At 36.9% G+C, this 27893-nt stretch overlaps 1 protein-coding gene and 1 long non-coding RNA gene across 2 annotated transcripts; one reads left to right on the plus strand and one right to left on the minus strand.

Annotated features, from left to right (window-relative positions):
* Positions 1–9871: 9871 nt before the first annotated feature.
* LOC114302596 (uncharacterized) lies at positions 9872–11125 on the minus strand. The gene is made up of 4 exons (XR_014363221.1): positions 10982–11125; positions 10604–10735; positions 10418–10473; positions 9872–10233 (listed from the first exon to the last, which is right to left on the minus strand). It is a non-coding gene; the product is annotated as an uncharacterized LOC114302596 (long non-coding RNA).
* A 10783-nt stretch (positions 11126–21908) lies between these two features.
* On the plus strand, positions 21909–24122 carry LOC114305942 (uncharacterized). The gene has a single exon (XM_082918590.1). It carries the CDS (start codon positions 21909–21911, stop codon positions 24120–24122), a length of 2214 nt encoding a protein of 737 aa, XP_082774716.1.
* Positions 24123–27893: the final 3771 nt, after the last annotated feature.

Consider the following 27893-nt stretch of genomic DNA (forward strand, 5'->3'; position numbering starts at 1 on the left):
GAAAGTCAGTGATGCCAATGCCCAAGGTTTCAAAGAGGCAGAGGGCCTATACATTCCGCAGCGCGAGGGGGCAAAGGATTTGTTCTTTAAGTGCGGCTGGAGAAGTGCTGTGGAGCAGCTCGGCTGTGGGCCTGAAACCGAGGTCTACAATGCTCCACAGTACTGCATTCCGGCCTCACTTGCGGAATATGCTGCTTCGGTCCAAGAACAATTTTTGCAAGATTCAGATGATTCGGATGATGAGAACGAACAAACTGTTATTCCGGTGGTCAACGCGCCAGTTGACGATCAGTCAGCTCGGTTGGAGACAACGGTGGAAGAACCGACTGTTGAGCCATCGACTGATATTGTCCTGCCCGTTGCTACTGAGACGGAAGCTCCATCTGCAACCGGAGTTCTAGTAGACATTGATGCCGAGATTGACGATCTTTTCTCTTGATTTTGTACTTTTTCTTTTTTGCTACTTTTTTACTCTTGTAACCGGGCTGCGGTCCCTCCTTTGTACCTGTTTGTCTTTAATGAAAATCTTCTTTTGTGCTCAACTCTTATTCCGGTTTTGATGTGTATGCTTGCACTTGTAATGTCTTCTATTATTCCAACTGCTATTCCGGTTTTAGATGGTTAAACTAACTATGCTTACCAGCCAACCACTCCTTAGCCGACATAATTACTTTGGCTGAGGAGTACTCAGAGTTGGTTTAATCCAGCCAACCACTCTTCGGCCATACCCTTACTTCGGCTGAAGAGTACCAAGAGTTGGTTTAATCCTAGCCAACCACTCTTCAGCCATACCCATACTTCGGCTGAAGAGTACCAAGAGTTGGTTCAATCCAGCCAACCACTCTTCAGCCATACCCATACTTCGGCTGAAGAGTACAAAGAGTTGGTTTAATCCAGCTAACCACTCTTCAGCCATACCCATACTTCGGCTGAAAAGTACAAAGAGTTGGTTTAATTCAACCAACCACTCTTCAGCCATACCCATACTTCGGCTGAAGAGTACAAGGAGTTTGTTTAATCCAGCCAACTACTCTTCAGCCATACCCATACTTCGGCTGAAGAGTACCAAGAGTTGGTCTAATTCAGCCAACCACTCTTCAGCCATACCCATACTTCGGCTGAAGAGTACAAGGAGTTGGTTTAATCCAGCCAACCACTCTTCAGCCATACCCATATTTCGGCTGAAGAGTACCAAGAGTTGGTTTAATCCAGCCAACTACTCTTCAGCCATACCCATACTTCGGCTGAAGAGTACCAAGAGTTGGTTTAATCCAGCCAACCACTCTTCAGCCATACCCATACTTCGGCTGAAAAGTACAAAGAGTTGGTTTAATTCAGCCAACCACTCTTCAGCCATACCCATACTTCGGCTGAAGAGTACAAAGAGTTGGTTTAATCCAGCCAACCACTCTTCAGCCATACCCATACTTCGGCTGAACAGTACAAAGAGTTGGTTTAATCCAGCTAACCTCTAAGTTAGTTTTTTCCAGCTAACTTAGAACAATGTTTGGTTATTCCGACCAAACGTCCGGCAGCCTGGATCCTTATCCTGGGCTTAGGAAGGGTGTTGGTTTATTCCAGCCAACCTCTAAGTTAGTTTTTTCCAGCTAACTTAGAACAATGTTTGGTTATTCCGACCAAACGTCCTGCAGCCTGGATCCTTATCCTGGGCTTAGGAAGGGTGTTGGTTCATTCTAGCCAACCTCTAAGTTAGTTTTTTTTCCAGCTAACTTAGAAAAAAAAAATGTTTTCAATATTCCTATCTTCACTAAAGCTACTTTTACAAAGAACAACTCATGCTGAAAAGAATCGATTGTTTTATTGAAGAAAAAGAAATTACATATGTTTGAAAGGAAAAAAGCTAAAAGTAAAATAACTTGAGATTGGCCGTGTTTCATGGCCTAGGGATTGCTTTGCCGTCCTTGTCTTCTAGGTGGTATGCCCCTTTGCCTGCTAACCCAACCACTTTGTAAGGACCTTCCCAGTTTGGCCCTAATTTGCCATCTCCTGGTATCAAGGTGTTTCCCATCACTTTGCGCAGTACCCAATCTCCTATCTTGAATTGTCTTGGATGCACTGTTTTGTTGTATTTTCTGATTAACTCTCGTTGGTATGAGGCAATGTGAACCAGTGCTCTTTCTCTTCTTTCTTCCGCAAGGTCGAGTTCCAATGCTATGGCTTCTCCATTTAAGTCTGGATCAAAATTTTTGCTTCGAATTGTGGGGAGGCCAACTTCTAGTGGGATTACTGCTTCCATTCCATAGGCTAAAGAGAATGGTGTCTCTCCTGTTGATCGTCGAGGTGTGGTGCGGTAAGCCCATAAAACATGAGGAAGTTCGTCTGCCCACTTGCCTTTTGCCTTCTCTAATCTTTTCTTCAGTCCATCCAAGACGTCTTTATTTGATGCTTCTGCTTGGCCATTTGCTTGAGGATATGCCGGTGTAGAATTGTAGAACTCTATCTTGTACTCTTCACAAAAGCCTCTGAAGATTCTGCCGTCGAACTGAGTGCCATTGTCTGAGATTAGGGCTTTTGGTATGCCAAACCGAGTAATGATATTCTGCCAAACGAACTTCTTCACATCTTTTTCTTTGATTGATGCCAATGCTTCTGCTTCCACCCACTTTGTGATGTAGTCTGTTGCTGTGAGAAAGAACTTCTTGTTGCCCGGTGCTGTTGGAAGTGGTCCTACTATGTCCAAGCCCCACATTGCGAAAGGCCATGGGCTAGTCAATGGTAGGAGTTCTCTGGCTGGTTGATGTATTTGGTGTGCGAATTTCTGGCATTTCTCGCACTTCTTCACATATTTCTCTGAGTCTGCCTACATGTATGGCCACCAGTATCCTTGTGAAATGGCTCTGTAAGCTAGCGATCTTCCTCCTTGATGGCTTCCGCACACCCCTTCATGTATCTCGTATAAGAATGCTTCCACTTTGCTGGGATGAACACACTTTAGGTAAGGTCTTGAGAATGATTTCTTGTATAACACCAAGGATGGGGAGAGCCAAAATTGCTGCGATTTCGCTCTTATTCTGTTGGCTTCTTTTTTCTCGTCTGGTAGGATACCGTCTTTTAAGAATAGGATGATGGGATCCATCCAAGAGGGGCCTAGTTCTGTGCAACATACTTCTTCTGCTTCGGGGTCTTCTATGCTTGGTCTAGGTAGGTAGTCGATTAGTAGTGGATGAGGTATGGAGGAATCTGCCATTGAGGCGAAGCCTGCTAGTTCGTCTGCTCTGCTGTTTTCCTCCCTGCCGATTTGCTCTATCCTTACTACTTCAAATTTCTTGATCTCTGTTCTGACCAACTCTTGGTACTTGGCCATCCTATCATTCTTTGCTTCACAGTCACCAGAAATTTGATTTACCACCAGCTGTGAGTCGCTGTAGACCATTAGTTCGGTGGCCTTCATGTGGTATGCTGATTTGAGTCCTGCGAGAAGCGCTTCATACTCCGCTTCGTTGTTTGATGCTGGGAAGGCAAGGTTGATTGCTTGCTCTACAACCAGGCCGTCTGGGGAGATGAGGACTATGCCAAGCCCTGCACCATGCCGGTTGGATGCTCCATCCACAAAGAGCTTCCACATCTTTCCAACGAACAACTTCCAGCAAGTGGAGGGGTCAGATGATGTCGTGGGGTCAAGAATGTTGCTGGTGCTTTTTTCAAGGTCCATGCTTGCTGTCTGCCCCTTGCTATCTGATTGTACCAAATATTTTTTTGTCGGAGAGCTTTGGTTTGGTGTAGCTTCTGCCTTGCTGTCCTTAGTCTGGTCTGCCTTGGGGTCTGACTGAGTACCTTCTACTAGGGGTTGTGCTATTCCGGTGTCAACTTCTGTCCCTAGTTCGGTTGTGTCAGTTAGGTCGACTGGGCAGATATGATGACTTCTAGGAGTAAACTCTGCGACGAAGTCTGCCAAAGATTGGGCTTTTATTGCGGTCCTGGGTTGGAACTTGATGTCGAATTGTCCCAACTCTACTGTCCACTTCAGAATTCGCCCAGAAAAGTTCGTCCTCTCAAACAAAGCTTTTAGTGGGAAAGCTGTGAGGACGACTATGGTGTGGGCGTGAAAGTAGTGTGCCAATTTCCTGGAGGCCATCATCAAGGCTAATGCCAGTTTTTCCAGTGGCAAATACCTTGTTTCGGCTCCTAGCAACGTCTTGCTGACATAATAGATGGGCAAGTGTTGGATTCCTTCTGCACGAACCAACACTGTGCTAACTGCGTGCTGAGAGACCGCCAGGTATAAGAAGAGTTCTTCACCAGGTACTGGGGTAACAAGCAGTGGTGGGGAAGACATATATTCCTTCAAGCTTTCCAGAGCTTGGTCGCATTCTTCATCCCACTCAAACTTGGCTTTTAAGGCATGAAAAAATGGTCGTAGTCTGTCTGACGACTGGCTGATAAATCGGTTGAGTGCAGCCGCCATGCCGGTGAGATGCTGCACTTCTTTTACAGAGTTGGGTCTCTCCAAATCTTGGATTTCTTTGATCTGGGAGGGGTCTGCTTCTATACCTCGGTTGGTCACCAGGAAGCCCAAAAATTTGCCAGATCCTACACCGAATGCGCACTTGGATGCGTTGAGGCGCAACTTGTGCTTCTTTAGGATTTCAAACATCTCTCCTAGGTCCTTGAGATGATCATTCTCATCTTTGCTTTTGACCACCATGTCGTCGATGTAAGCCTCCATTGTTCTGCCTAACAATGGTTCAAACATCTTGATGACCATCCATTGGAATGTTGCCCCTGCGTTCTTCAGGCCAAAGGGCACGACCTTGTAACAGTATAGTCCTCTTGGAGTCGTAAAGGACGTGACCTCCTGGTCTGGTTTATGCATGGCGATCTGGTGGTAGCCTCTGTATGTATCCAGAAAGCTAAGTCGGTTGTGTCCCGTCGTTAGATTTACCAGTTGATCTATCCATGGTAGAGGAAAGCTGTCTTTTGGGCATGCCTTGTTGACTGTTTTGTAGTCGACGCAGACACGCCATTTGCCATTCTTCTTTGGCACTACGACCGTGTTGGAGATCCATCTTGGGTAGTGCACTTCTCTAATTGCTCCTGCCTCCAGCAGGTTACCTACTTCTTCCGCCACTATTTCGGCATGGTGAAGTGCCGATCGGCGAGTGCGTTGAATAACCGGCCTGGCGGATGGGTGGACATTGAGTTGGTGACTGATGAAGTTTGGATCAACGCCTGGCATGTCGTAGGGTGTCCAGGAAAACACTTCGATGTTAGAGGTCAAGAATTCCAAGACCTCTAATCTCTCAGTGCTGGACAACGACGAGCCGAGCAAGAAGAACTTATCCGGGTTCTTTTCATCTATTTTTACCTCCACCAAGTCCTCCACCGCTTTCTGATCAGCCTCTTTGCCGACGTCCGCGAATAGTTCATTACTTTCAGGTTCTTCCACCGAATAAACGTATCCTTTGGCAGTGTGGCTGCCATTTACCGTGGCGAAACATTGCTTTGACATGATCTGATCTCCATAGACTTCTTCAATTATACCGGTGTTGTTAGGGAACTGCATTACCTGGTGGTAGGATGACGCCACCGAACGCATGGCGTGCAGCCATGTTTTGCCCAAGATGATGTTGTAAGTGGAGGGGACCTTCAATACCCAGAACTCCACTTGTTTTGTTGCGCTTCCTGCTCTGACTGGAAGAATTATTTTGCCGACGGGCCATTCTGGCATGGAGTTGAATCCAATTAGGGGAGATACTGCAGGCGCCAAGTCTTTGTCTTGTAGCTTCAGTTGTTTAAATGTTTCGTAGTACATGATCTCACATGAACTACCCTGGTCAATCAGAATCCGCTTGACGTCAAAATCCTTGACTCGGAGAGTGACGACCAGAGCATCATTGTGAGGACAGTATATTCGATCCAAGTCCTTATCTGAAAAAGACATGACGTTTGTTGCCTCTGTCTTTCCCTTCTTGATGGCAGGTTGGGCACTTAACACCTCTCTAAAGTGCTCAGCCTTTTTGATTGATCCCCTGAGCTCGCATACACGCTCAGGTTCAAAGACTCCATGTATTACATTGATAATGCCTTGAGGTGGGGCGTCGATTGGCATTCCGTTGGGGTTATTATGATCCTGGGGGGCTGGTTGCGTCCCTCATTCAATGTACTTGTCCAAGTGGCCTGCTGCCACCAACTCTTCTAGGTGTTGTCTCAATGGTGTGCAATTCTCCGTGCGGTGTCCCTTTTCTTTGTGGAAGGTGCACCGCGATCTTTCGTCATAGTCCTTCTGAGCTTCTCCTAGTTTGGCTGGCCACTTGACGAAAGGCTCATCTCTTATTTCGCTAAGAATCCGATATATCAGTTTCTTGAACACCGTGGTTATGGCAGTGTGGATTCTCAACCATCTTTTATCCGGGTCTTCTCCGTTATCTCGTCTGCCACGTCCGTTTCTGTTACTTCGATCTACCGTGTTGACCTTGGCTGAGGTTTTCTTTTCTGGTACTGCGGTCGCACTAGATTTTGCTTTGGCACGTGCGCCATCCTCTTCTACCCTGATGTGCTGATGCACTCTTTCCATCAGGGCTTCCATAGTGAGGGGTGGCGTCATGGTGATCGAGTCCCTTAGTCTGTTCCTAACTGGAAGGCCTCTTTTATACTGTGCAATGGCGAGATTGGTGGGGCAGTCCCCAATCTGATTGAATGTCTCCCAGTAGCGACTGTTGTAGGATCTTAGGGTCTCTTTATCACCCATGCCGATGGAGAGTAGCTGATCGATCTCCATCGGGGTTTTAGTGTTTGTTCGGAACCTTGTCACGAAGGCTTCTGCCAATTGTGCCCAAGAGGCTATGCTGGCTTCTGGAAGTTTCTCGAACCAAGTCAAGCCTAGGTCGCCAAGACTTGATGGGATGAGTATGCACATTAAGGCCTCGTTTCGCCTGTAAACGGCCATGACTTGGCGAAAGTGGCTCAAGTGTGAGTACGGGTCCGTCTTCCCTTCATATGTAGTGAATTTCGGCTGAAGGAAGCCTGATGGTAGGGGCGCGTTTTCAATTGCTGGAACCAACGGCGAAGTCTGTAGCCTTGCTAGTGCTTTGTCCGTTGGTTTGTAGGCAGGGCGCGGTATTGGCATTCCAACCTCGACGCTTCCATGCGTCCGAGGAGCCAACCGCTGTAAGGCCGAGACTCTGTGTGGATCCCGTGCCCTGGTATCCTCCTTGCATCGTGCTTTTTCTTCGAGCACGGTTCGTAAGTCGGATGATCTGGGTAACTCCGTCTGTCTAGATCTGGTTTGGTGCGAATGTGAGGGCCAATATGTGCTTCCTTCAGTGTATGACCTTTCAGATCTCGTCCTCTCAGACCTGGAGTGACGAGTTCTGGAAGACCAGGATTGAGTATCGCCTGTCCTGAGGCTTCTACTCTCTCCTTGCGAGGGTGTGGTATTTCGGCTACGATTTTCTGAGTGGCGAGGGGGCGTCTTGTTTTTGCGCCCCTCTCCTGTCGCCACTTCTTTTTTCTTTATCTGGCGTTTTAAGGCCGCCACGTCCGCCGCCATCTTTCTTATCAATTCATCTTGCTCTTTCACGCGATCTTCCAGAGCTTGAGGGTCAATCCTCCACCTTTGCTTGTCAGGACTTTGAGAATAAGATTGACGGGGGCTGTGAGTCCGTCTTCCCCTAGTATCTCTCCTGGAGTTATGTCGCTGGGACTCCAAGTCCGCCATGGGAGGGACAGAGGGTAATCCTTCACGCCTTGCGCCCCCATCCGGAGTTAGCCCGTCGACGGCGGACTGCGGCAATTCTTCAATGTGTGCCATTGATCGTAAAGGGGAGAAGCTTTAATCAAGAGGTTTTGTTCTTTCTGTTATTCCCACAGACGGCGCCAATTGTACGGGAAAGAAATAATTCTCCTCGTATAATCCTGTTGACTAAGTCTGTGCTCCTCCGTACGACGTCGCTTTGTCACCTGAAAACACAAACGTGAGCTAGCCGGCGGGTGCGTGCCGGAAACCTCTCCGATGCCTAAGTCAGCAAACTTGACAAATAGACAAAGCTCTTTGTATTCAGAAAGCAAAGTTGTGTGTTACCTCCTCCAAGGTGATGTTTGTGAGCTTTTATAGGTTTTGAATGGCACAATCCTAGTAGGACTACTACTCCTCCATGTAGAGTCCTTCTAGGATTCATACTCCTGAAAGATAATGCTTATCCTTCCACACCCCCCTCACTGTTTAAACCAAGTGAGATGGTTTTTACCATGGCCGAACTACCATATGACCGAAATAAAACTGGCTATGCTGAGCCACAGAGTATGTCGAACTATCCCTAGTTCGGTGTTTCCTTTTACTCCTCCTTATCTCGGTTCTCTCCTGTTCAACCCATGGTGTGTTTAGACCGAGCTACCGAGTAGCAAGGTTTTGACCGTTCTAACCACAATACATCATGACCGGACTAACTCTGAGACCGGCCTAACTCCAAGTTGCTTCCGGACCGGAGTAACTTTACAATTCTTGTGCCGGAGTAACTTTATCTTTCTTGGGCCGGAGTAACTTTATCTCTCTCGTGGGCCAGAGTAACTTTTCGGCCTTTTTACTCAGTCCTTCATACTTTGGGCCATAAAGTCCATCTCATAGCTCGGCCCAATTTTTACCAAAAATTACCCTCTCAAAGTCCTATGAAGGATGGTGAGAGATGCTTAAATCTAAATTCCATTAATGCTAGCTTACAACTAAGAGTTGAGTTTTTTTTTTTTTAATGTGCCATTAAATCCATGTTTGTTTAATTGGAGTTCTATTCTCTTTCAAGTTTTCAGTCTATTTTTAAATCCAACTTTGTTGACTAACTGAGAGATATTCCGTGAGGCTGTGCCAAGAGGGTGGGTGAAGGGTTGGCCAGGGTCCAGTAGGTTTCTGGTTTGCAAGGAAGAGAGGAAGAGGAAAATGGCAGAGATAAAGAAGGGTATTTATTTATTTATTTATTTTTTGAATCACTGTTTTGTATTTTGTTTACAATCCTCCAAATCGAATGCAATCATTTTCTTCATGGGCAAATCTTAAGTGTGCAAGTGCATGCCATATGCACTTGCGTAAGTTCTCACAGATATACATAAGTTACCTCACAAAATCACACAAGTTCTCACAAATATACGTAAGTTGTGATTTCTCAAAATTTTATGGGTAAACTTACGTATATTTGTGCGATTTTGTGAGGTAGCTTATGTATATTTATGAGATCTTACACAAGTTGATATGATATGCACCTTACACACCCAAATACTTCCCTTCATTCCCCATCTTTTTGTTATTGAGTCATTGATCACTTTGATTCACTAAAAGTATATAGAAAAATAGACAATAAAGGAAAATGAAGAGGGGTAACTCTCATAAGTTCTCTAAAAACGAAAGAAGCCTTCTCTTGGATCAAGTTTTATTTTCAAACAGTATTTCAATGTCTTTTTGACTTTGAACACAGAAAATGGTAGAGAAAGAGATAACAAACACTGCTGGAAATCAGGGTTTTAGAGGCGTTTGAAAAACGCCGCTATAAGTCTTAAAAACGCCTTCAAATCTTTTTGTGGCGTTTAGCACTAAACGTCGAAGATGCGGCCGTCGCTATAACTCTATGGCGCTTTAAAAACGTCGCTATATTACTATAGGCGGCGTTTATAAAACGCCGCTAAAAGTTCTACTAATTGTAACATGACGTCACCATGCTATTTAGCGACGTTTTTAAAACGCCACATCTCTTTTTCCCAACTATTTAACGACGTTTTTAAAAACGCCGTGATAGCCCTTTCTTTAAAAAAAAAAATTGTGCTAATTTTTTAAAAAAATACCTATAATAAAACTAAAATAGTACTAATATAAAATAATAACCCCCATTCATATAGTAAAATCTTATAAAATGATAGTCCACAATCATTGTGCAAAAACAAAACATTCACATAAATCAAACGGTGTATGTTACACAAAAATATTTCATATTTCTCGCACCCTAGAAATCTTCATATGGTCATTGGAGAGTTGCTGAGTTAAGAATAAGTCATCAATGCAAATAAAATCTCTATTTCAAATACAAGAACCAACAAAAAAAAATTAAAAAATGTCATAACAACTGATAGTAATATTAGTCCTCGGACTACTAGGTCACCAGCTAAAGTAGCAAACACCAGACTTTCTTGTCCATCAGCATTCTTCTTTAGATCTGCCAATCTGACGGCGCTAACAAAAGCAATCTTGCATACCACCACACATTTTGGATCAGGAGAACCACCAGGGACAAGCTGCATTACGCACAAAATGTTAGAATTGTAGAATACAAAATCAATAGGACTCAGCTTCTCAAACAAAATCAATAGGACACAGACACCATGCAAAAGAAATTTAGGGATTCAAACGACTATTTTGGCAAAAAATCATTACAAGATCTTGAACTTCCATCACAACATAAAAGCAGAATCATAGTACCTATGAATCTTGCTGAAATAAGAAGTTGGTTTGCTCCATCCCACTAATCTAGAGAACTGCAAGGAAATCAATATTTCAGCATGTATAGAAAACCGTTAGCAGTAATAAAACATATCGTACTAAATAATCCAACCCAATAGCATGTTTCTTGGCAGATTTAAATGCATAACCAAAACAGAAGTAAACCTTCTGTAGGCAGATTTGCATGCATATTGGCAGATTGAAAACCTATACTGGACCCAAGCCAGAAGCTGTTTGGATGTGTTCTTTAGCAGAAGGTTCATCCTGAGGTTTCATGGCCGGAAAGAGTAGAACTTCCTGTCCCCAAACCAAAAAACAAAACAATTGACACTTGAGTAAAAAAGCTCAGTCGAAAAAACTTTCTATTGTAGAATGTGAAACTTCCCACGTCCAGCCAAACACACCCAACCCCAACCCCAACCCCACCAAACCAACACTACCAATAAATTAAACAAATGAAAAATCACCAGCAAGGAAATCCAAAACCACAAACTGATAACACAAGAACATTTCACACAAGCCACACAAACGTAAAACACAAACCTTGATGTTCTGCGAATCTGTCATCATCATTGTTAGTCGGTCAATACCCAGTCCCCAACCACCAGTTGGGGGAAAACCATACTCGAGAGTTGTGCAAAATGTTTCATCCAAAGCCATTGCTTCATCATCACCTGATTGTCAGTCCTGAAATTTAATCATACAAAAATCTTCAGTCAAGGCACCCCACACAACATGACTTTACATGCCACAATGATTCAATTCCTAATGATCATAATACCTTGAGTTGGTCAGCAAACCGTTGGCGTTGTACCACAGGATCATTCAACTCCGTGTATGCATTGCAAACCTACGTACAGAACATAGATGGCATGCAAGGAAAAAATATAAATATAAGTATATATATACGTAATCCTTAGAAAATCACTATTTTAAAAAAATAACAATAATAAAGAACTAAATAGAAATCCTTAGCTGCTATGACATACTTCACGCTTGTTAACAAATAATTCAAAACGTTCAGTCTCGCAGAATCCATGCTCTGTATTCCTATGATCGAAGTCAACGTAGATTTCATACTAATTTATTTCAATAGAGGACACAATATGAGTAGAAATGAAAAATAAATCAGCAAAACACTATTCTACTTCTATACTGGCAGTGGCAGATGCATTTTGAAATGAAAGTGCTACTACAAATCGAAGTAAACATAGGAACAAACAAGACCTAAAAAATCACAAATATGCTGGCTAATTGAAAGAGAACAATGGCTGAAGCAACCAACACCAATTTAAAACTTAGAGGGCTGACTTTAATAATAATAATAATGATGGTATCAATAAAATATCAAAAAAAGAAGGGATTATTAAATTTGATTATTAAACAACATGTAACCCAAGTGAAGAGACTCGTTAATTAGATTGAGGTAAAGAAAATAGAGATAAATATAATTTGATGTTGTGAACTATATTCTATGGGCACCTCAATTAGTAGCTCAATTTCAAATGAAAATGTAATGTCAAAAAAATTTAAGGACAATGATGCCATTGATGGCAGTAATAGATTCCAGAAAGATATATTTGACAAAGAACTATAATTTTGCACAAATTGCTAGCTGTAAGACTTCATTTTTCCAACTATTTTAAGTCTTCTCAACACTCAAATGGAGCTAAAAAAATTAACTTATGCAGCATGAATTTGAGAAATAAAAAATACACATACCTTGGTTAGAAAGTGGTCCTTCCATGCTATTGGACACTGAGGATAGAAACTTAAGGGATGGGAGAGCACCCAAAATCCTGAAGGCATCCTCGTCAAAATTATTATAACTTAGATCCAGATGTCTCATCTTGCTCAAATTAGACACTAGTTTAGAATCTGAGCATATGACCATGATCAAATGTCATTAAAAGTCAACCCCAAAGAACCATAAGTGAAAATGACCAACTTATTGCTTTTATAGGTAATTAGGTACTTTTTAAAAAGACTTTCACTCTAATTCACAATTGTAGAGAATATATATATAGTGGTATGGAATGAGAGCGCACAACCCCCCCCCCCCCTTTTTATTTCACCAAAAACAATAATTAGGTAAACCACAAACCGCTAGCTATGTCATTCTAATTAAAGAATCAATACACTTCCATATGTTTCTACTCATGGGGAATTACTTGCTATGTATAAAGCCAAACAATGTAGGCAATTTCTTTCATAAGTAACATCTAACGTATTTAATCATATTTTCAATTTCAAATCAATAGGTAAGTTGAACCAGTTAAAAAAATAATAAATAATAAACAAAATGAAACAAAAGAAGTTGTAAAGCTAGAAGTACTAACAACTATTTCCCAGCCTTCTATTTATTTTTCTTTTATCTTGCTTTCTCTTTTTGGGCTTTCCTATTATTTATTTAAATATTTGAAAATCAAGAGCACAACCATTGAATGGCACCATCATTATTTTACACATAAATGCGCAGTAGAAATCTATGATCTTGAATGTTACTTTAAGTGCCAGCTATCTAATAACAAAGTTATAACAATAGATTTTATTTATTTATTTATTTTTGGTTCATTTCAAGTAGACATTAAAATGCTCTTCTGAAGCTCAATGAATGACACAACACTCTAAAATCCATGCATTGTCCAATGCCTTTGTCAAATCCTCTTTGCTTTAATTGATTCATGGCCTTTCTCTTTATGTGAACTTGTTAGAAATTGTCTCAAGTTCCTATCTTTAGATGTTGGTTTTTCTTTTATGTAGTATTGTTGCGGCAATAATTTCATAATCTTTGCAGTAATAATTTGGTCTAAAAGAGGCTTAGAGTTAAGAATTTGAGCATGCCCAAGGTTTTAATACGCCCAAGGGTTGAGGGCTTTCCTCTCATCGGAGAGCATGTTTCTTGTGACAGTAATAGAGTTGATTCTCTAAAGAAGAATGAGTAGTGCTGCTTGAGTAGAGTATTTAGGCCAAAATTGCAAACCGACTCCAAATGGAAATTTTCTATTAAAAAAGCAAGTCAAAGGGTTATGCCGTGGTATCATATCTATTAAGTTGTGGTTTGTAGGTAGTATTATTTTGTTTGGGTATTTTGGTAGTACAGTCAATTTGGTGGGTAAAGAAGGTAAACCACATAATTATGTTTTCTGCTTATTTTTTATGCTTAATAATTCCTATGCTATTTTTTCCTGCTAATTCAACAAGACCAACGGCAAATTGAAATTTGCATTTTAAATTTATTGGTTTTATTGTTGGCCATTAAAGTTCATGAAGCTTGAGTTGAACATGGGGGCAAACTGAAATTTGTATTTTAAATTTATGGATGAATGTATATGTAATTTAAATATATATATATATATATACTAATGTATATGCAATCAAAAAAATTTACACACTCATGTATATGAATATTTTAACACCTATGGGGTTTTATATAGGGGCATATACCACCCAACACAGATGAAAACATAAAAGATGAGTGAAAATGTAAAATTGAAGTAAAAACTTAAAACTTTATGAGTGTATTTCATAGTTAATTGAAAAGTTTACACAAATATAAAGAGATTATTCCGGTTATTATATACTTTTAGAGACAAAGCAAAAACCCCCCAAAAAATGGAGTGATTGAAAGATTCCATACCTTTTTTTTTGTATTTGTTGTAAACTTCAGTCAATTGGGTATAGTTTGCAAACCACCTTTATTTTTTTGCAGCAAGCAAAAAATAAATAAATAAAGAAGTTATGAGTCTTACAACTTTGACAATTGCAGGGGTGATGTTTCTAACCGAGATTGGCTGCCGGTTCATGATAGGTCCATTTGATAGGTCCATTAACTGAGATTACAAAGGAAAATGTAAGAATTCCACCAAGAAAATTATTGACAAGTTTTCATCAGTGGCAATGTTGCTAGCTTACCACTAATTTTACCACTGCCTAAACGATATAACTTATAAGCAAAGCCTCTTATTTTTATGGCCTTTCTACAGATGTTCCATGGGGGTAGTATATATATATATCAGACTTTAAAGAATTTTTCCAGGATACTCTTATTGGCAATAAAGGAAAATTAATTACAATAGAAGGAAAAGAGAGATATCACACACAGCTGATAAGAAACAGGATTTGTGCAGCCAACCTAACTAGCAACATGCATCCCCTATTAGCATATAATATAAGAAACGGATGATCGATTTAGACTATACAGAAGAACAGACATGAAGCTAAAACAATGATTTTAGATACTCACAGAGGAAGCAAGATCATCGGAAGTCAACATCTTAGCAAGACCAAAATCACATGCAACCAAATATATTTTAATACCTCTAATAAAATAACACAAAATTATCATTAACAAAATTATAAAGGTGCAGTCAGGAATGGCAGGAATAAGGTAAGACTTCATTTACCTAGGCTTATGTCCTGATCTTTTGTCAGAAATTTATTCGAACATTGAAGCAAGTGTGAAACATCAGCAGTACAGAACAACCATTGAGATTTCAGAGATATAACACTTCACTTAAAACTTTACAAATCACATAGAGAGGCAACTAACCTTGACATCACGATGAAGTATATGGTGTGTAAATTGATACACTGAATTGATGCAATTAAAATTATAATAACGAAATTGACACAATAGACAGTACAATTGTATAACCAAATCATGGAATTAAGAGAAATCAAGAGAAAGCTATGCAATCAAGTGCATAAAAAGAAAACAGAGCAAAATCATACCTTCCCAGCAGTAGATGTTGATGCTTGAAGCTGCAATTTCTCTCCTCTAAGCTCTCCTGTAATCTATACATCTCATCCTCCATCTTCTTAGCTTTGGCCTCTGCCTAGGGAAAAAAATAATAATAAAAAACCCAAAAATACAAAAAATTAGAGAAGGTCCCACAAAGAACATCACTTTACAGAGAAGAACAAAAAGGTGAAATGAAATTATTTTATTTCCAAAGTACACACAGATGCAAACAAATATACATAGAAACATATAAACAAATATACAAATTCACATGCCTGTCTTGTTAGGGTTTGAAGAGCCAATGATTGCACCTGTGAAGCGAGACGGCTTCGGACCTCCTTGTGCTCCACCGCCAGTGACACCACGTTCCGCCGGAAGCTCTGCTTCTTCTCACTCAGATCCTTCAACAACGGATCGATATTTCTCGGTGCGTAGAACGCTGTCGTTCCTTGCAATCACCTCATTGTCCATGCGATTGAAGCTTCTCTCCATCGCGATCTTCCACTCCTCCGTACTCGAATCCCTCTTCTCAATCTCTTCCTTTACAAGTTCATGTAATTGATCTCTACATTTCATCGCCACCTACAAAGAAATCAAACACCAATTAAATTGATAGACTTTCTTGTTCGATTTCGGATCTGCAATTTGCGAGAGAGATCGAGTTTGAGTTCGATGAAGAAAAGCTAGAGCAAGAATAGATCTAACAAAATGCAAGAGAGATCAGATCGAGTTCGGATCTGCGATTTGTGAGAGAGAGAGAGAGAGAGAGAGAGAGAGAGAGAGAGAGAGATCGAGTTCGATGAAGAAGAGCCGTGTATGAGAGAGATTTTGTGTTATTTTGTAATTGGAATGGGGTTTAATGTCTATTAAGTTAAATACGGCGAGCATGACGCCTTGAAAAACGTGTTGACTATTCAGTATACCACAACGTTTTTTAAAACGTCTTGATTCAAGCGCCGTTACAGACCACTTTTCTTGTAGTGAAAAAAAGTGAATATCAAAATTTCAAAGCAGAAATGGGAGAACAATGACATATAACCAAAAAAAGGAAAATAAGAATGCTCAAGATGTTGAATAGTTGACAACAACGAGTTGTCCCAATGAAATCAAATGGATTGGATTCTACAGAGGAGGCCTCTGTTTTAATAGTGCCAAAGAAATTTATCACGTTGTTGGTTGGCACTGTGGACTAGTGTGCAAACATGCCAATGCTAGCTTTGCAACAAGGACCACTTCTTTTTCGACTAGTCCTAACAGGTGGGAGGTGGGAATCTAATATATCTTTCAACAATATACCACAAGTAGTGGGTGGTGATGAGGAATGAAGAGATAAGATTGTTTGGATGCTTCCCCATTAACACTTCTAGTGCTAAAACTCCAAGGCTATAAAAATCCAACCTCTCGTTCACTTCCATTGTGTAAGCAAGTTCTGCCAAAAAAAAAAATAGAGCACAGAAATAAAGGGATAGAGAGTAAAATAACAGACAGTATGTTCATGGAAAATTAAGAAGAATAGTATCAAAGGATTTGCGTACTATGATTTAGAGAAAAACTATGCCATAAAAGTAGGCGGAAAAAAAAAAAAAGTAATTTTCTTGTTGATTTAAAGCAAAGTCGCTACATATCCAAAGGTTCCCTCAAACAAAGTCAAATTGGATGATTGAGGCTTTAGAAGTCTAGCAGTGCCAAAATAATAGATGTGACACACATATTTTAAATCCAGCAAAACATTCTTGCTTGATATATCGCGATAAATGGCTGGAGGCAAACAATCATGGTGCATGTATGACAAAGCATCTACCACACCTTTAATGACATTTAGTCCACTCAAAATCCAATGCTTCTTCATCATTGCTCAATATCTTTTCCAAGCTTCCCCTTCCAAGAACTCATAAACTAAAAATGAGTGTCGTGGATGAGAACAAAAACCATAAAGCTTTATGATATTACAATGTCATATCTCTGTCAATGCACGAATCTCACTTGTAAAACTTCTTAGGTTAGCCCAATCACCATCTTATGAAGAATGAAGTTTTTTTCACAGCAGCAACCCGACCACTTGCTATCTCAGCTTTATATGTTGTGCCATAACCACCCACTCCAATGCAATATTCAACACTAAAGTCCTCTGTCACTGGAATGATGTTTCATGCACCATTTTCCCATCATAACTCCATATTGCAAACAAATTTTCATTATTGAAGCGACGGAGGACTTCAGTGCCTGCAAAGTGCCCCAACTAAAAGTATCATTATCGAAAAGTGCCCCAATATTAAAACCTACAATTTTAGCTACAAGAATTGAAAAAGAAAACAAACTTTACAGAAAATATTCCAAATATAAAAAATAATAAATGTCATTTAAATGAATGTTTAAATATTAAGAAGCCTCTAACTGAGATTTTGTTTTAGGACACAGTGAGGGTAGGCTAGCCTTGTGGGTCGCATATGAGACTTAATCGATTAAGCATTTTTTTGTTGGGCATAGTCTACTACAAGATCACAATATGGACTGTGTGAAATTACTTATATCATCTGGGCAATACAATGTAGAAAGCAGAGAAACACATTATAAATAAAATGAAATAGAAAAATGAAGAAGAAAGACGTATAATACAAGGAACGTGCGACAGTTAGGAAGTTGATTTGTGATATCATCAAACAATTCTCCAATAGTAATCTTGTAGAATTGATTTTGAAGAGGTGGTTTTTGTTTTGATAGATCTGCAAAAGCTTGTTTTATTTTTGGTCGTGATTTTGGCTAACACCAATTGAGTCCTGGGTAGTGGTAGGCGTTGGTCCAAAACATCCTTCAATCATATAATATTGGCAATTGGTTTTGACCATGATGGCAATGAATATGATGGAAAAGAAGTGATAAGACTGCCCGGATGGTTCCCCATAATCACTTCCAATGTCAGCACTTCAAAACTATAAACATCACAATTCTCATTCACTTCCACCATGTAAGCAAGTTCTACAAAAACATATAGATAAATATAAATAAAATAAAATAATAATAGTAATAACAACGATAATGATAATAATATATAAATTATTGGTCATGCTCTGTTTTCAAACTTGAATAGATTGTATTATCATAAAATTGATAACACTAACATGCACATGAGGACAAGCTATTGATTTATGGGTTGAGTTCATAGATGAAGCTTCACTTCAAGAAAATTTAAGTAACTGATAGATAAATTCCAAATTGCTAATGCTAAGATTCAAATATCAAATCATGATTAGCATGAATATAACTGAAAGGAACAAACTTCCACTATAACAAAAACACACTTTAGTGGCACTACATTAGTGGCATATTTTTAGAAAATGCCACAAAAATAATATTTGGTGGCACGCTTTAGAAAAATGCCACAGAACCACAAACATATAAGGCTTTAGTGGCATTTCAATAAAGAAATGTCACATTAATTTTATGGCATTTTATAAAAAAACAACACAAGAAATTGTTTTAGTGACATTTATCAAAAGATGCCACTAAACTTTAGTAGCAATGACATTTTTTAAAAAATGTCACTAAACTAGGTAGGTGCAAGTTACTTTTTATGGCATTAGGTGAAAAGTGTCATAAACAAATATTTTAAAACATTTTGAGAAATGCTACTAAGCCAAAACTTTCCAAGCTATCTAATGGCATTTTTTGAAAAAACAAAAAATGCCAATATATTTTCAAAATTTTAAAAATGCACAAAATAAATAAAAACAAATAAATTAAACTCAATATAACATTTTAATTGTACTTGCCACATGTACAAAATTGATCAACGGCTTTATATGACTTAACAGAAAAAATAAAATTTCAAATTGCTCTCCTGTACAATGATAAGATTTCTTGAATTTTAATACCTGTAGCTTCAATTAACTTGATTTTGACTCGGAATTTACTGATTTATCTCAATTTATTTCAATTGCTTATAATTGTTGAGTAAATTACATCAATAATCCTTACATTTTGTTATTCCATATAATTTTAATTTACTCAATTTTGGCATTTAATTTTAAATTTTACGTCAATTTAGTCGAATTGATAACATTTTTAGTGTCTTTGATAGAAAATTTCATTGTATTGGTTAAGGTTAAGTACTGAATTGACCAAGTATTTTTTTTTACTCCTAAAACGATGGCAGGTTGCATTTGTCATAAAAAAAAATGCTATCAATTAAACCAATTTGAGACCCAAAAAAAAAAAATTCAAGGTTAAAATCGATTCAATTGAAATTACAAAAAATGAGACAATAGCCAAAATAGAGGGACTGATAGTGTAATTAGCCCTAATTGTTAGCATTTTTTAATGACAAATATGCATACAAGTGACGTATGTCATTCTTTTAGAGGTAAAATAATCAATTTGATGAACTCGTTGGGTTAACCACAACAAATTCAGTGATCATTTTTCGTCAAAAACACTAACGGTATTATTAATTGGACTAAATTGGCACAAAATTAAAAATTACAAGTTACAATTGATTTAATTAAAAATATAAGGACCAAAATTAATATATATATATATATATATATATATTATTTGAAATATGAACAAACTTAATCCATATGATGCATCTGGTCTCATTCTCCACCGTTTTTTTTTTTTTTTTATAATTTTTATATTATATAACAAAGGAAATAAGGAAGCTCAAAGAAAACAAACTGTAGCGACCCTAATTTTTTCTTAAGTCATTATTTATTATTATTATTATTACTTTTTTTTTTTACTTTATTAATTGTGCGGATACATGAGAATTTAGGCCAAGTTTGGGAAGACTAAAAAAGTGCACTTTTTATCTTTTTGGACTAAAAAATTGAGGTTGAAAATATAGATGTTTGGGTTAACTTTTTGACTTTTTATTGAAAAATGTGTAATAAAAAATTGTAAAAATTGATTTGTAGGGAAAAATTTGAATTGGGAGTTGTGCAGCCGTAATTGTTGACTTTTGGTGAATAATGTTAACTTTTTAACTTTTTGAGTAACTTTTTGACTTTTTGACTTTTTTGGAAGTACCCAAACTTGGCCTTAATGTGGTATTTAGTTAATTTAATGTGATATTTAATTATATATAATTAATCCAAATATTTATATATTTATATATTTTATATATAAAAAAAAAGTGCTTTATCTATTGATAAAATATATATCATAGTTATGTATGTTGTGTTTATGTTGTATTTTTATAATATAATATAATAGTTATTAGGTTATATAATTGTGATTAGGTTGTAATAGGGCTATCATTAGGAAAAGGAAAAGAAAAAGAAAAAAAAAATCAAAACCAGAGAGGAGCAGCTGAGAGAGAGAAAGAGAGAGGGAAAAAAAAGGGCAAGAGTTTTATTTTGGTGAATTCATTAATTCTCAAAGTATTTCTTTGATTTTTGAAAAATAATTATGAATACAAAATCCACTTCTCTTCATTTATGTTTATTTCGTTGTTTTTATTTATTTATTTATTATTATTTATTTATTTGATGTTGGTTTGATATTGTATTAGTATAAAGATGATAGATTGATTTCAATTATTTTGATTAGACGTGTATGTAAGATTTAAGATTTATATATATATATATATATATATATTTATTTATTTATTTTATAGTTGTAATCACACTCATAAATATAAGAAATTAAAATAAACTAGGAACTAGGGGCGGAGGGAGCTTGGGCTCAGGGAGTCACGTGCCCCCGCCTTTTGCAATATTAAAAAAAAAAAAAAAGCTGTGTGGTCTGCCTTTACTTTCACACACACATTAACCCACTGACCACTAACCACTCTCACACACACACACACCACACACTAGACGCCCAAGTTTGTATTTTTATTTATTTATTTATTTTTTTTAGGAATTTCAATCCCAATCAAATATTGATACATAACTTTTTTTTTAAATGAGTACACACAACTCCAAATACAATAAAGTTAAAACTCTAAAACCTTATAAGTGTATGAAATTCTTTATTTTTTTATTTATTCACAGTACTTGTGAAGTATCTTCATATTTTCTTTGTCTTCTTTGTTTCCCTTTGTTGTTTTGTAATTTACCGACTCGCGATTCACCAAATTAGGATCACAAAACACAGATTTGCGACCACACTACAATCTTGGTATCTTCTCTTCATTGTTTACAGGTAACTTTATTATTATTTTTTTAACTTTTAAATAAAAATTATGAGTATTAATTTATAATTATTTGTTAAGTTTTGATTTATAATTTTTTTATTTGTTATTATTTATGTTAAAATAAGAAATTTTGATATGCTAAAATTATGAATCTTAATTGGTGGTGATTTATATTAAAATTAGGGATTTTGGTTTGCTGTTGTTTGTGCTAAAATTAGGAATTTGATTTGTGCTAAAATTAAAAATATTAATTTCCAGTGATTAATATTTAAATTAGGGATTTTGATTTGTTATAATTTGTGCTAAAATTAAAAATTTTGATTTGTTGTGATTTGTGCTAATTTAATTTTTTTTGATTTGTATTAAAATTGAAGATTTTGATTTGTGGGGGATTTGAGGATTTGATTATAAATTTTTATTTTGATTTTTAATTTTTTCAAACAGTCATGGAGAAATATTTCAAAAGAAAATCAAAGTGGGAATTGTCTCTTTCTCAAGAAAAAGATGAAAATTATTCTTCCGCAAAACAAAGTCGCATAGAAATCAACTTAGTAGACCTTCCTGCAGATCCAGGACTACGGCCTTGGATTATGGACTATAATGCTAATGACCGAGACCGAATTCGTAGGGCATATCTACAAAAAGGTCCTTGTGAACCTTGTGATCATAATTTTCCACAAAAATCATTTGGACAAAAACTTCGGCGATTTAATCAGACTTGGTTTAGTGAATTTCCTAATTGGTTGGAGTATAGTGTAGCAAAAGATGCAACATTTTTTTTATGTTGTTATCTTTCCAAACCCGATATTGGAGATCAAGCTGGTGGTGATTCTTTTGTTGGTGAGGGTTTCTCAAATTGGAAGAAAAAAGAAAAAATTCAGACTCATGTTGGAGGTCCCAATAGTGCTCATAATCAAGCTTGGAGTAACTGTCAAGACTTGTTAAACCAAAACCAACATTTTGAAACGATTTTTTTCAAACAATCTGATCAAGCTCGAATTGAGTATCGAACCCGTTTGAATTCATCGGTTGATTGCATTAAATTTCTTCTAAGACAAGGACTTGCGTTTCGTGGGCATGATGAATCTGCAAATTCAAGTAACCAAGGAAATTTTCTTGAACTTCTCAAGTTTCTTGTTGATCATAATGAAGATGTCAAAATGGTCGCATTGAGCAATGCTCCACAAAATCTCAAGTTGACATCTCCTGATATTCAAAAAGACATTGTAAATGTTGTTGAAACTATCAATGTGATTATTAGAGATCTTGGTGATGCACTTTTTTCTATTTTGATTGATAAAGCCCGTGACATATCAATCAAGGAGCAAATGGCAGTTGTAATACGATATGTTGACAAAAAAGGCCAAGTGATTGAGCGCTTTTTGGGTATTGAGCATGTTGCTAATACGAATGCTCTCTCACTTAAACAAGCTACGGAAAATTTATTCTCCAAACTTGGATTAAGTATTTTCAGATTGCGGGGTGAAGGATATGATGGGGCTAGTAATATGCAAGGTGGGTTCAATGGTCTTAAAACACTTATACTGAAAGAGAACCCTTGTGCATATTATGTTCATTGTTTTGCTCATGAATTGCAATTGGCACTTGTAGCCGTGGCAAAGAATCATAATCAAATTGCTTTACTTTTCACTTTGGTTTCTAATGTGGTGAATGTTGTTGGAGCATCATATAAACGCCGAGATATTGTTAGGGAGAAGCAAGCTGCAAAAGTTGCTGAGGCATTTAATACTGGAGAGCTATCTAGTGGGCAAGGCTTAAATCAAGAAACTAATCTTAAACGTGCTGGTGATACACGTTGGGGTTCACACTATGGTACTTTAGTCAGCTTGGCTAGTATGTTTTCAACAATGATTGATGTGCTTGAAATGATTTCGGAGGATAGTTCAAATTCAGAACAACGAGCAGAAGCAAATATATTGTTGGACTCAATTCAATCGTTTGAGTTTGTATTCAACCTTCATTTGATGAAAACGATATTGGCTATTACAAGTGAGTTATCGCAAGCACTACAAAGGAAAGATCAAGATATTGTTAATGCCATGAATTTAGTTCAAATTTCTAAAGTACGACTCCAAAAGATGAGGGAGAGTGGGTGGACATCTTTACTTGATGATATTTTGTCTTTTTGTGAAAAGCATGAAATTGATGTTCCCCAAATGGAAGATATGTTTGTAGCTCGAGGGAGAAAAAGGCGCAATGCTCAAGAAATTACAAACTTACATTACTATCACGCTGAGTTATTCTACACTGTTTTAGATATGCAAATTCAAGAACTAAATGCTCGTTTCACTGAGTCGAACACTGAGTTGTTACTTTGTGTGGCATGTTTGAATCCATCTAACTCTTTCTCTAGTTTTGACAGGAAAAAGTTAATTCATCTTGCTGAATTTTATCCCAAAGAATTTTCTTCAGTGGAGCTCATGGTACTTAATGATCAACTTGATACATATATTATCGACATGCTATTCAGTAGTGAGTTCTCAATTTTGAATGGAATTTCCGATCTTGCTAAGAAAATGGTAGAGACTGGAAGAGACAAAGTATATCCATTGGTGTATTTGCTCTTGCCTTTAGCATTAATCTTACCTGTTGCAACTGCTACTATTGAGAGGGTATTTTCAGCTATGAATATTGTGAAGAATCGATTGCGGAACCGAATAGGTGATGAATGGATGAATGATAGCTTGATTGTCTACATTGAGAGAGATATTTTTGATGGCATTGACAATGATACTATTATGGAAAGATTTCAAAAGATGAAAACTCGTCGGGGTCAATTGTAAAAGTTTAAAATTTAAAACTTTTTGTAATAGATATTAATTTTTAATGTTTAACATTAGTTTGAAAAATTATTATTATGTTACTGTTATTGATTTGGGAAGAAAAAATTTGAGATTGTAATTAATGGGTGCCCCCTATATTAAATTCATGGCTCCGCCACTGCTAGGAACCCATAGATAAATTCTGAATACTCCACCATGACTCCAAGAATTGTTGTTTTATTTGAGTGTTGGTGAGAAAAAATGTATAAAAAAAAAGAGTGAGGATTATGAGATTGATTTGAATGCCTTAGGCTCGGCATTGTTATGTTTGTTCTCATGAGTAAATGAGGGGTTGTGTATATATATTGTTGCCTCGTTCTTAGGAGTAGACGAGTGCTTTGATTTATACGCGTACGTAGATGCTAACTGTCTAGGGAGTGTGGGTCAAACTCGGGATGATATCCCCATACAAGTTTGGCTTCGAAGCGGTGTTAGGTATACGGGAGGAATATGGGATATATGTGTAGGCCGGAAGTGAAGGGCCGAAGTAGTGGAGTTAAGGTACAAAGAATTAAAAATGAGTTTATTGATATAGTTTAATTGTATTGATTTGTACATCTCGAAAAATAGTAAACGACCTCGATAAAATGCGAAATTTGGGCAGAGGCATGTATACGTAACTTTAGACAACTTTTGTATTTTAACTTTTTACTAAAAAGATCAATTAGAACTTGTAATCGGATAATCTTGATTACAATATTTTTATTCATTTTAGCAATGTAGACTTTAGATGCTGTTTTAACCTACAAAATGAGCTCATTTTCATTGATTTTGCGTAAACTGAAGTAAAACATTATTCTGAACACGTTTCGTGTTTTGAACTTTTCTGAAAAAAATCATTGTAGAGAAGTTTCTTTCCGTTTTCAGCTTCAGATTTTTCGGTTGAATTCTGTCTAGATTCTTCTATCAAGTTTATCTTTCAACCTATTTAGTTTCTACTAAATTTGTTCATGTTGTCTTTTAGGATATTTGATTCTGTACAACTTTTGTTCTTTGAGTTTTGGTCAATTCGATTGATTTAAGCATGAAACAGTGTATTTTTATACTTCTTCAGTAATTTACTTATGATTAAATTATACCAACTTTGGTTTTTGCAGAATAGTGGGTCTTACTAAATTTTTATGCAGGATTGATCCACCATACTATTTTTATTTATTTTTTTGTATACTCAATTTATATTTAGTTGTGTATGGACAAGAAACAAAATGCCACCGTATCTCGGGAAACTACCCGTTTGTCTCGGTGCGGGTGGAACTACTTGTCTTGTCCCGTAACAAGAATTAAATGTACTTTTGTTTGTGTCTGGTGGACACGTGGGTGTCAAATCTTGTACTCATACCAGTTTACTTGTATACTAACCCATTTTGTCTCTTGGCATCTTGGGTGCATTCTATTTGAGCAGAGCCGAACTTCCTTTGCAGGATTAGTTGGGACTACGGTGGTGAAGGACAATAACTACGGTTGTAGGACATGTCTTTCAGACTTTTTTTTGTTTTCTGGAGTTTAGGGTCGATATTAGTTTATTTATTTATTTTATGACTTTAGTATTTGATAGTTTGGCATTGTGGATTATTTTCTAACTTTACATTATTTAAGTTATTTTGACTGTTTGTTGCTACTTTAATGTTGGAGGTATTGGATAGTCATGAATTTATGATGGATGGTTTGGTTGACGTTTGTTAATTTTTTTTTTATCCATTGTATTTTTTGAGCATTAAAATTTACTTGAACCAGATTAGGACGAAAACATTTAGATTTTTGTTCCACCCCTAGGATTTGGATGATGGAATATTGATTGGGGTTTAGTTCTAATTTAATATTTAATTGTCCAAATTTTGGGTGTGACACAAACCAAATTTGATGAGGCAAAATCCGCAGAGTAGATCGAGATAGAGACAGAGACAGAAGTCTAACAATTCTGAAATTGGTGAAGCAAATTTGATTTTGGTGGGACAAAGAGGCGGGAGCCAAATAATGAAGCAATGGTTTATCATTCTTTATCTTTCATGCCATCCTTATCTACCATCTACACCACAAATTTGCGTGTTTTCATCTTCTACGATTAAAGTTCATTAGGTATTCTTTCTCCTTTTCTCACTCTTATCAAACGCACACAATACCTCTATCTTTGTCACTTATATATGATCTTCTTGGTTTAGGCATAAAACTTGATGCAATCTGGAAAATCTAATCTTTCAACTCATGAATTTATTAATTTTCATCTTTTAATATAAAAGGTTAGTTATGTTACTATTATTGTATTTATGTTGTAATTTTATATAATATCTTGCAAGTGTTTGTTTAAATGCATCAGTGGGATTTTGCATTATTTTGCTCTATTTTTATTTATTTATTTATTTTTACCCTTTTTCTGTTTGTAAGGATGAATAAGATGAAAAAATAATACTAATCTCTTTTTACACCATCACTTTAAGAAAGATTCTAAAGCCCCATCTAGGGTTGTTGTTGTTGTTGTTGTTGTTTTTTTTTTTTTTTTTTTTTTTTTTTTTTTTTTTTTTTTTTTTTTTTGCATTCATAAACGTGGTATTTCTAAAAGTCCTAATTAAGTGATTAAATCATGTGACTTGCTTATCTACTAGAGAAATGCATATCACTTTCAGTTGTGATCATCTTCACTTTGGCAATTTGTACAAGTTTATTTTTTAAATATTATTTATTAATTTTAAATATATAATTACTTAAGTAGTTAAATCTTGATTTATAGGTAGGAGATATAGTTGTTCTAAAAAGTACATTAGGCCAACAGAAACAGTTGCAATCGAAGCACTTAAAAGCATAGACCCATCTAAAGAAGTAGAAGGGGAAGAACTAGGACCTGACTATTGAGAGGTACATGTTCAAGTGCTAGTCAAACCTAAAAAGAGTTTGATCTAATCATATGGACTTGTCAAACCAATTGGACAAGCTATTGGAGCTCATCTTGCTTGGCCTGCTCCATTTGTGGTATATTTCTTTCGTAAATAATAGTTTCATTAACGAATTTATATTAACTTAATATAGTTCAATTACCTTTATGTAATGCCCTACTTTTTAATACTAAGGTAACATTACCAAATCCTTTATTATAATATAATTTTAGAGTTAACATATGAAACTTCAATACATCAATAAAGACAATTAAGTAAAGGTCCTCTCATTCGAATACATAATAAATGCAACATGAGACATAATTACAGTAAATTGCCTACAGGCTTACATCAATAACATGAAGGAAAAGGGTTCAACCCTTGTACAACAATGGCATTTGGCCAACAATTAAAAGGCCCTATGGGCAACAGATAATGAAATCCTCGATCTTGAAAAACTTCTCGATGTTCACCTAAAAAAGGATTAGCAACGTGGGATGCACATAAAGTCCAATAGGGATCCCAGCATGATCCTAAACAATAGCAACCTATAAATAGATATGATCATGAATGCTTTAAGTTATACCATATACATAAGTGCCGGTTTATACATAAAGATATACTTACATAGGTACTTTTCTCAAAATCATTCAATTTATCCAACGCTCACAAAACCGATCACTTTTCTTTCTTCTTGTTACCACTTTATTTTACATTTTCCAGATGATATTAGGTATTTGAAGACAAACCCACAAAATCTAATTACTTTTCCCTATTATTGAACTTGCACCCAATTCCAAATTACAAGTTCTGAATAGAAATATCCCAAACGAACATGAAGACGATACACATAGAATACTCCTCA

Source organism: Camellia sinensis, chromosome 3 (genome assembly GCF_055761805.1).
Source record: "Camellia sinensis isolate YWXY chromosome 3, ASM5576180v1, whole genome shotgun sequence".
Taxonomy (NCBI): Eukaryota; Viridiplantae; Streptophyta; class Magnoliopsida; order Ericales; family Theaceae; genus Camellia; species Camellia sinensis.

What these genes read in the sequence shown, in the direction of transcription:
- LOC114305942 (XM_082918590.1), top strand. Translation starts at nt 21,909, where the DNA reads ATGGACTATAATGCTAATGACCGAGACCGAATTCGTAGGGCATATCTA.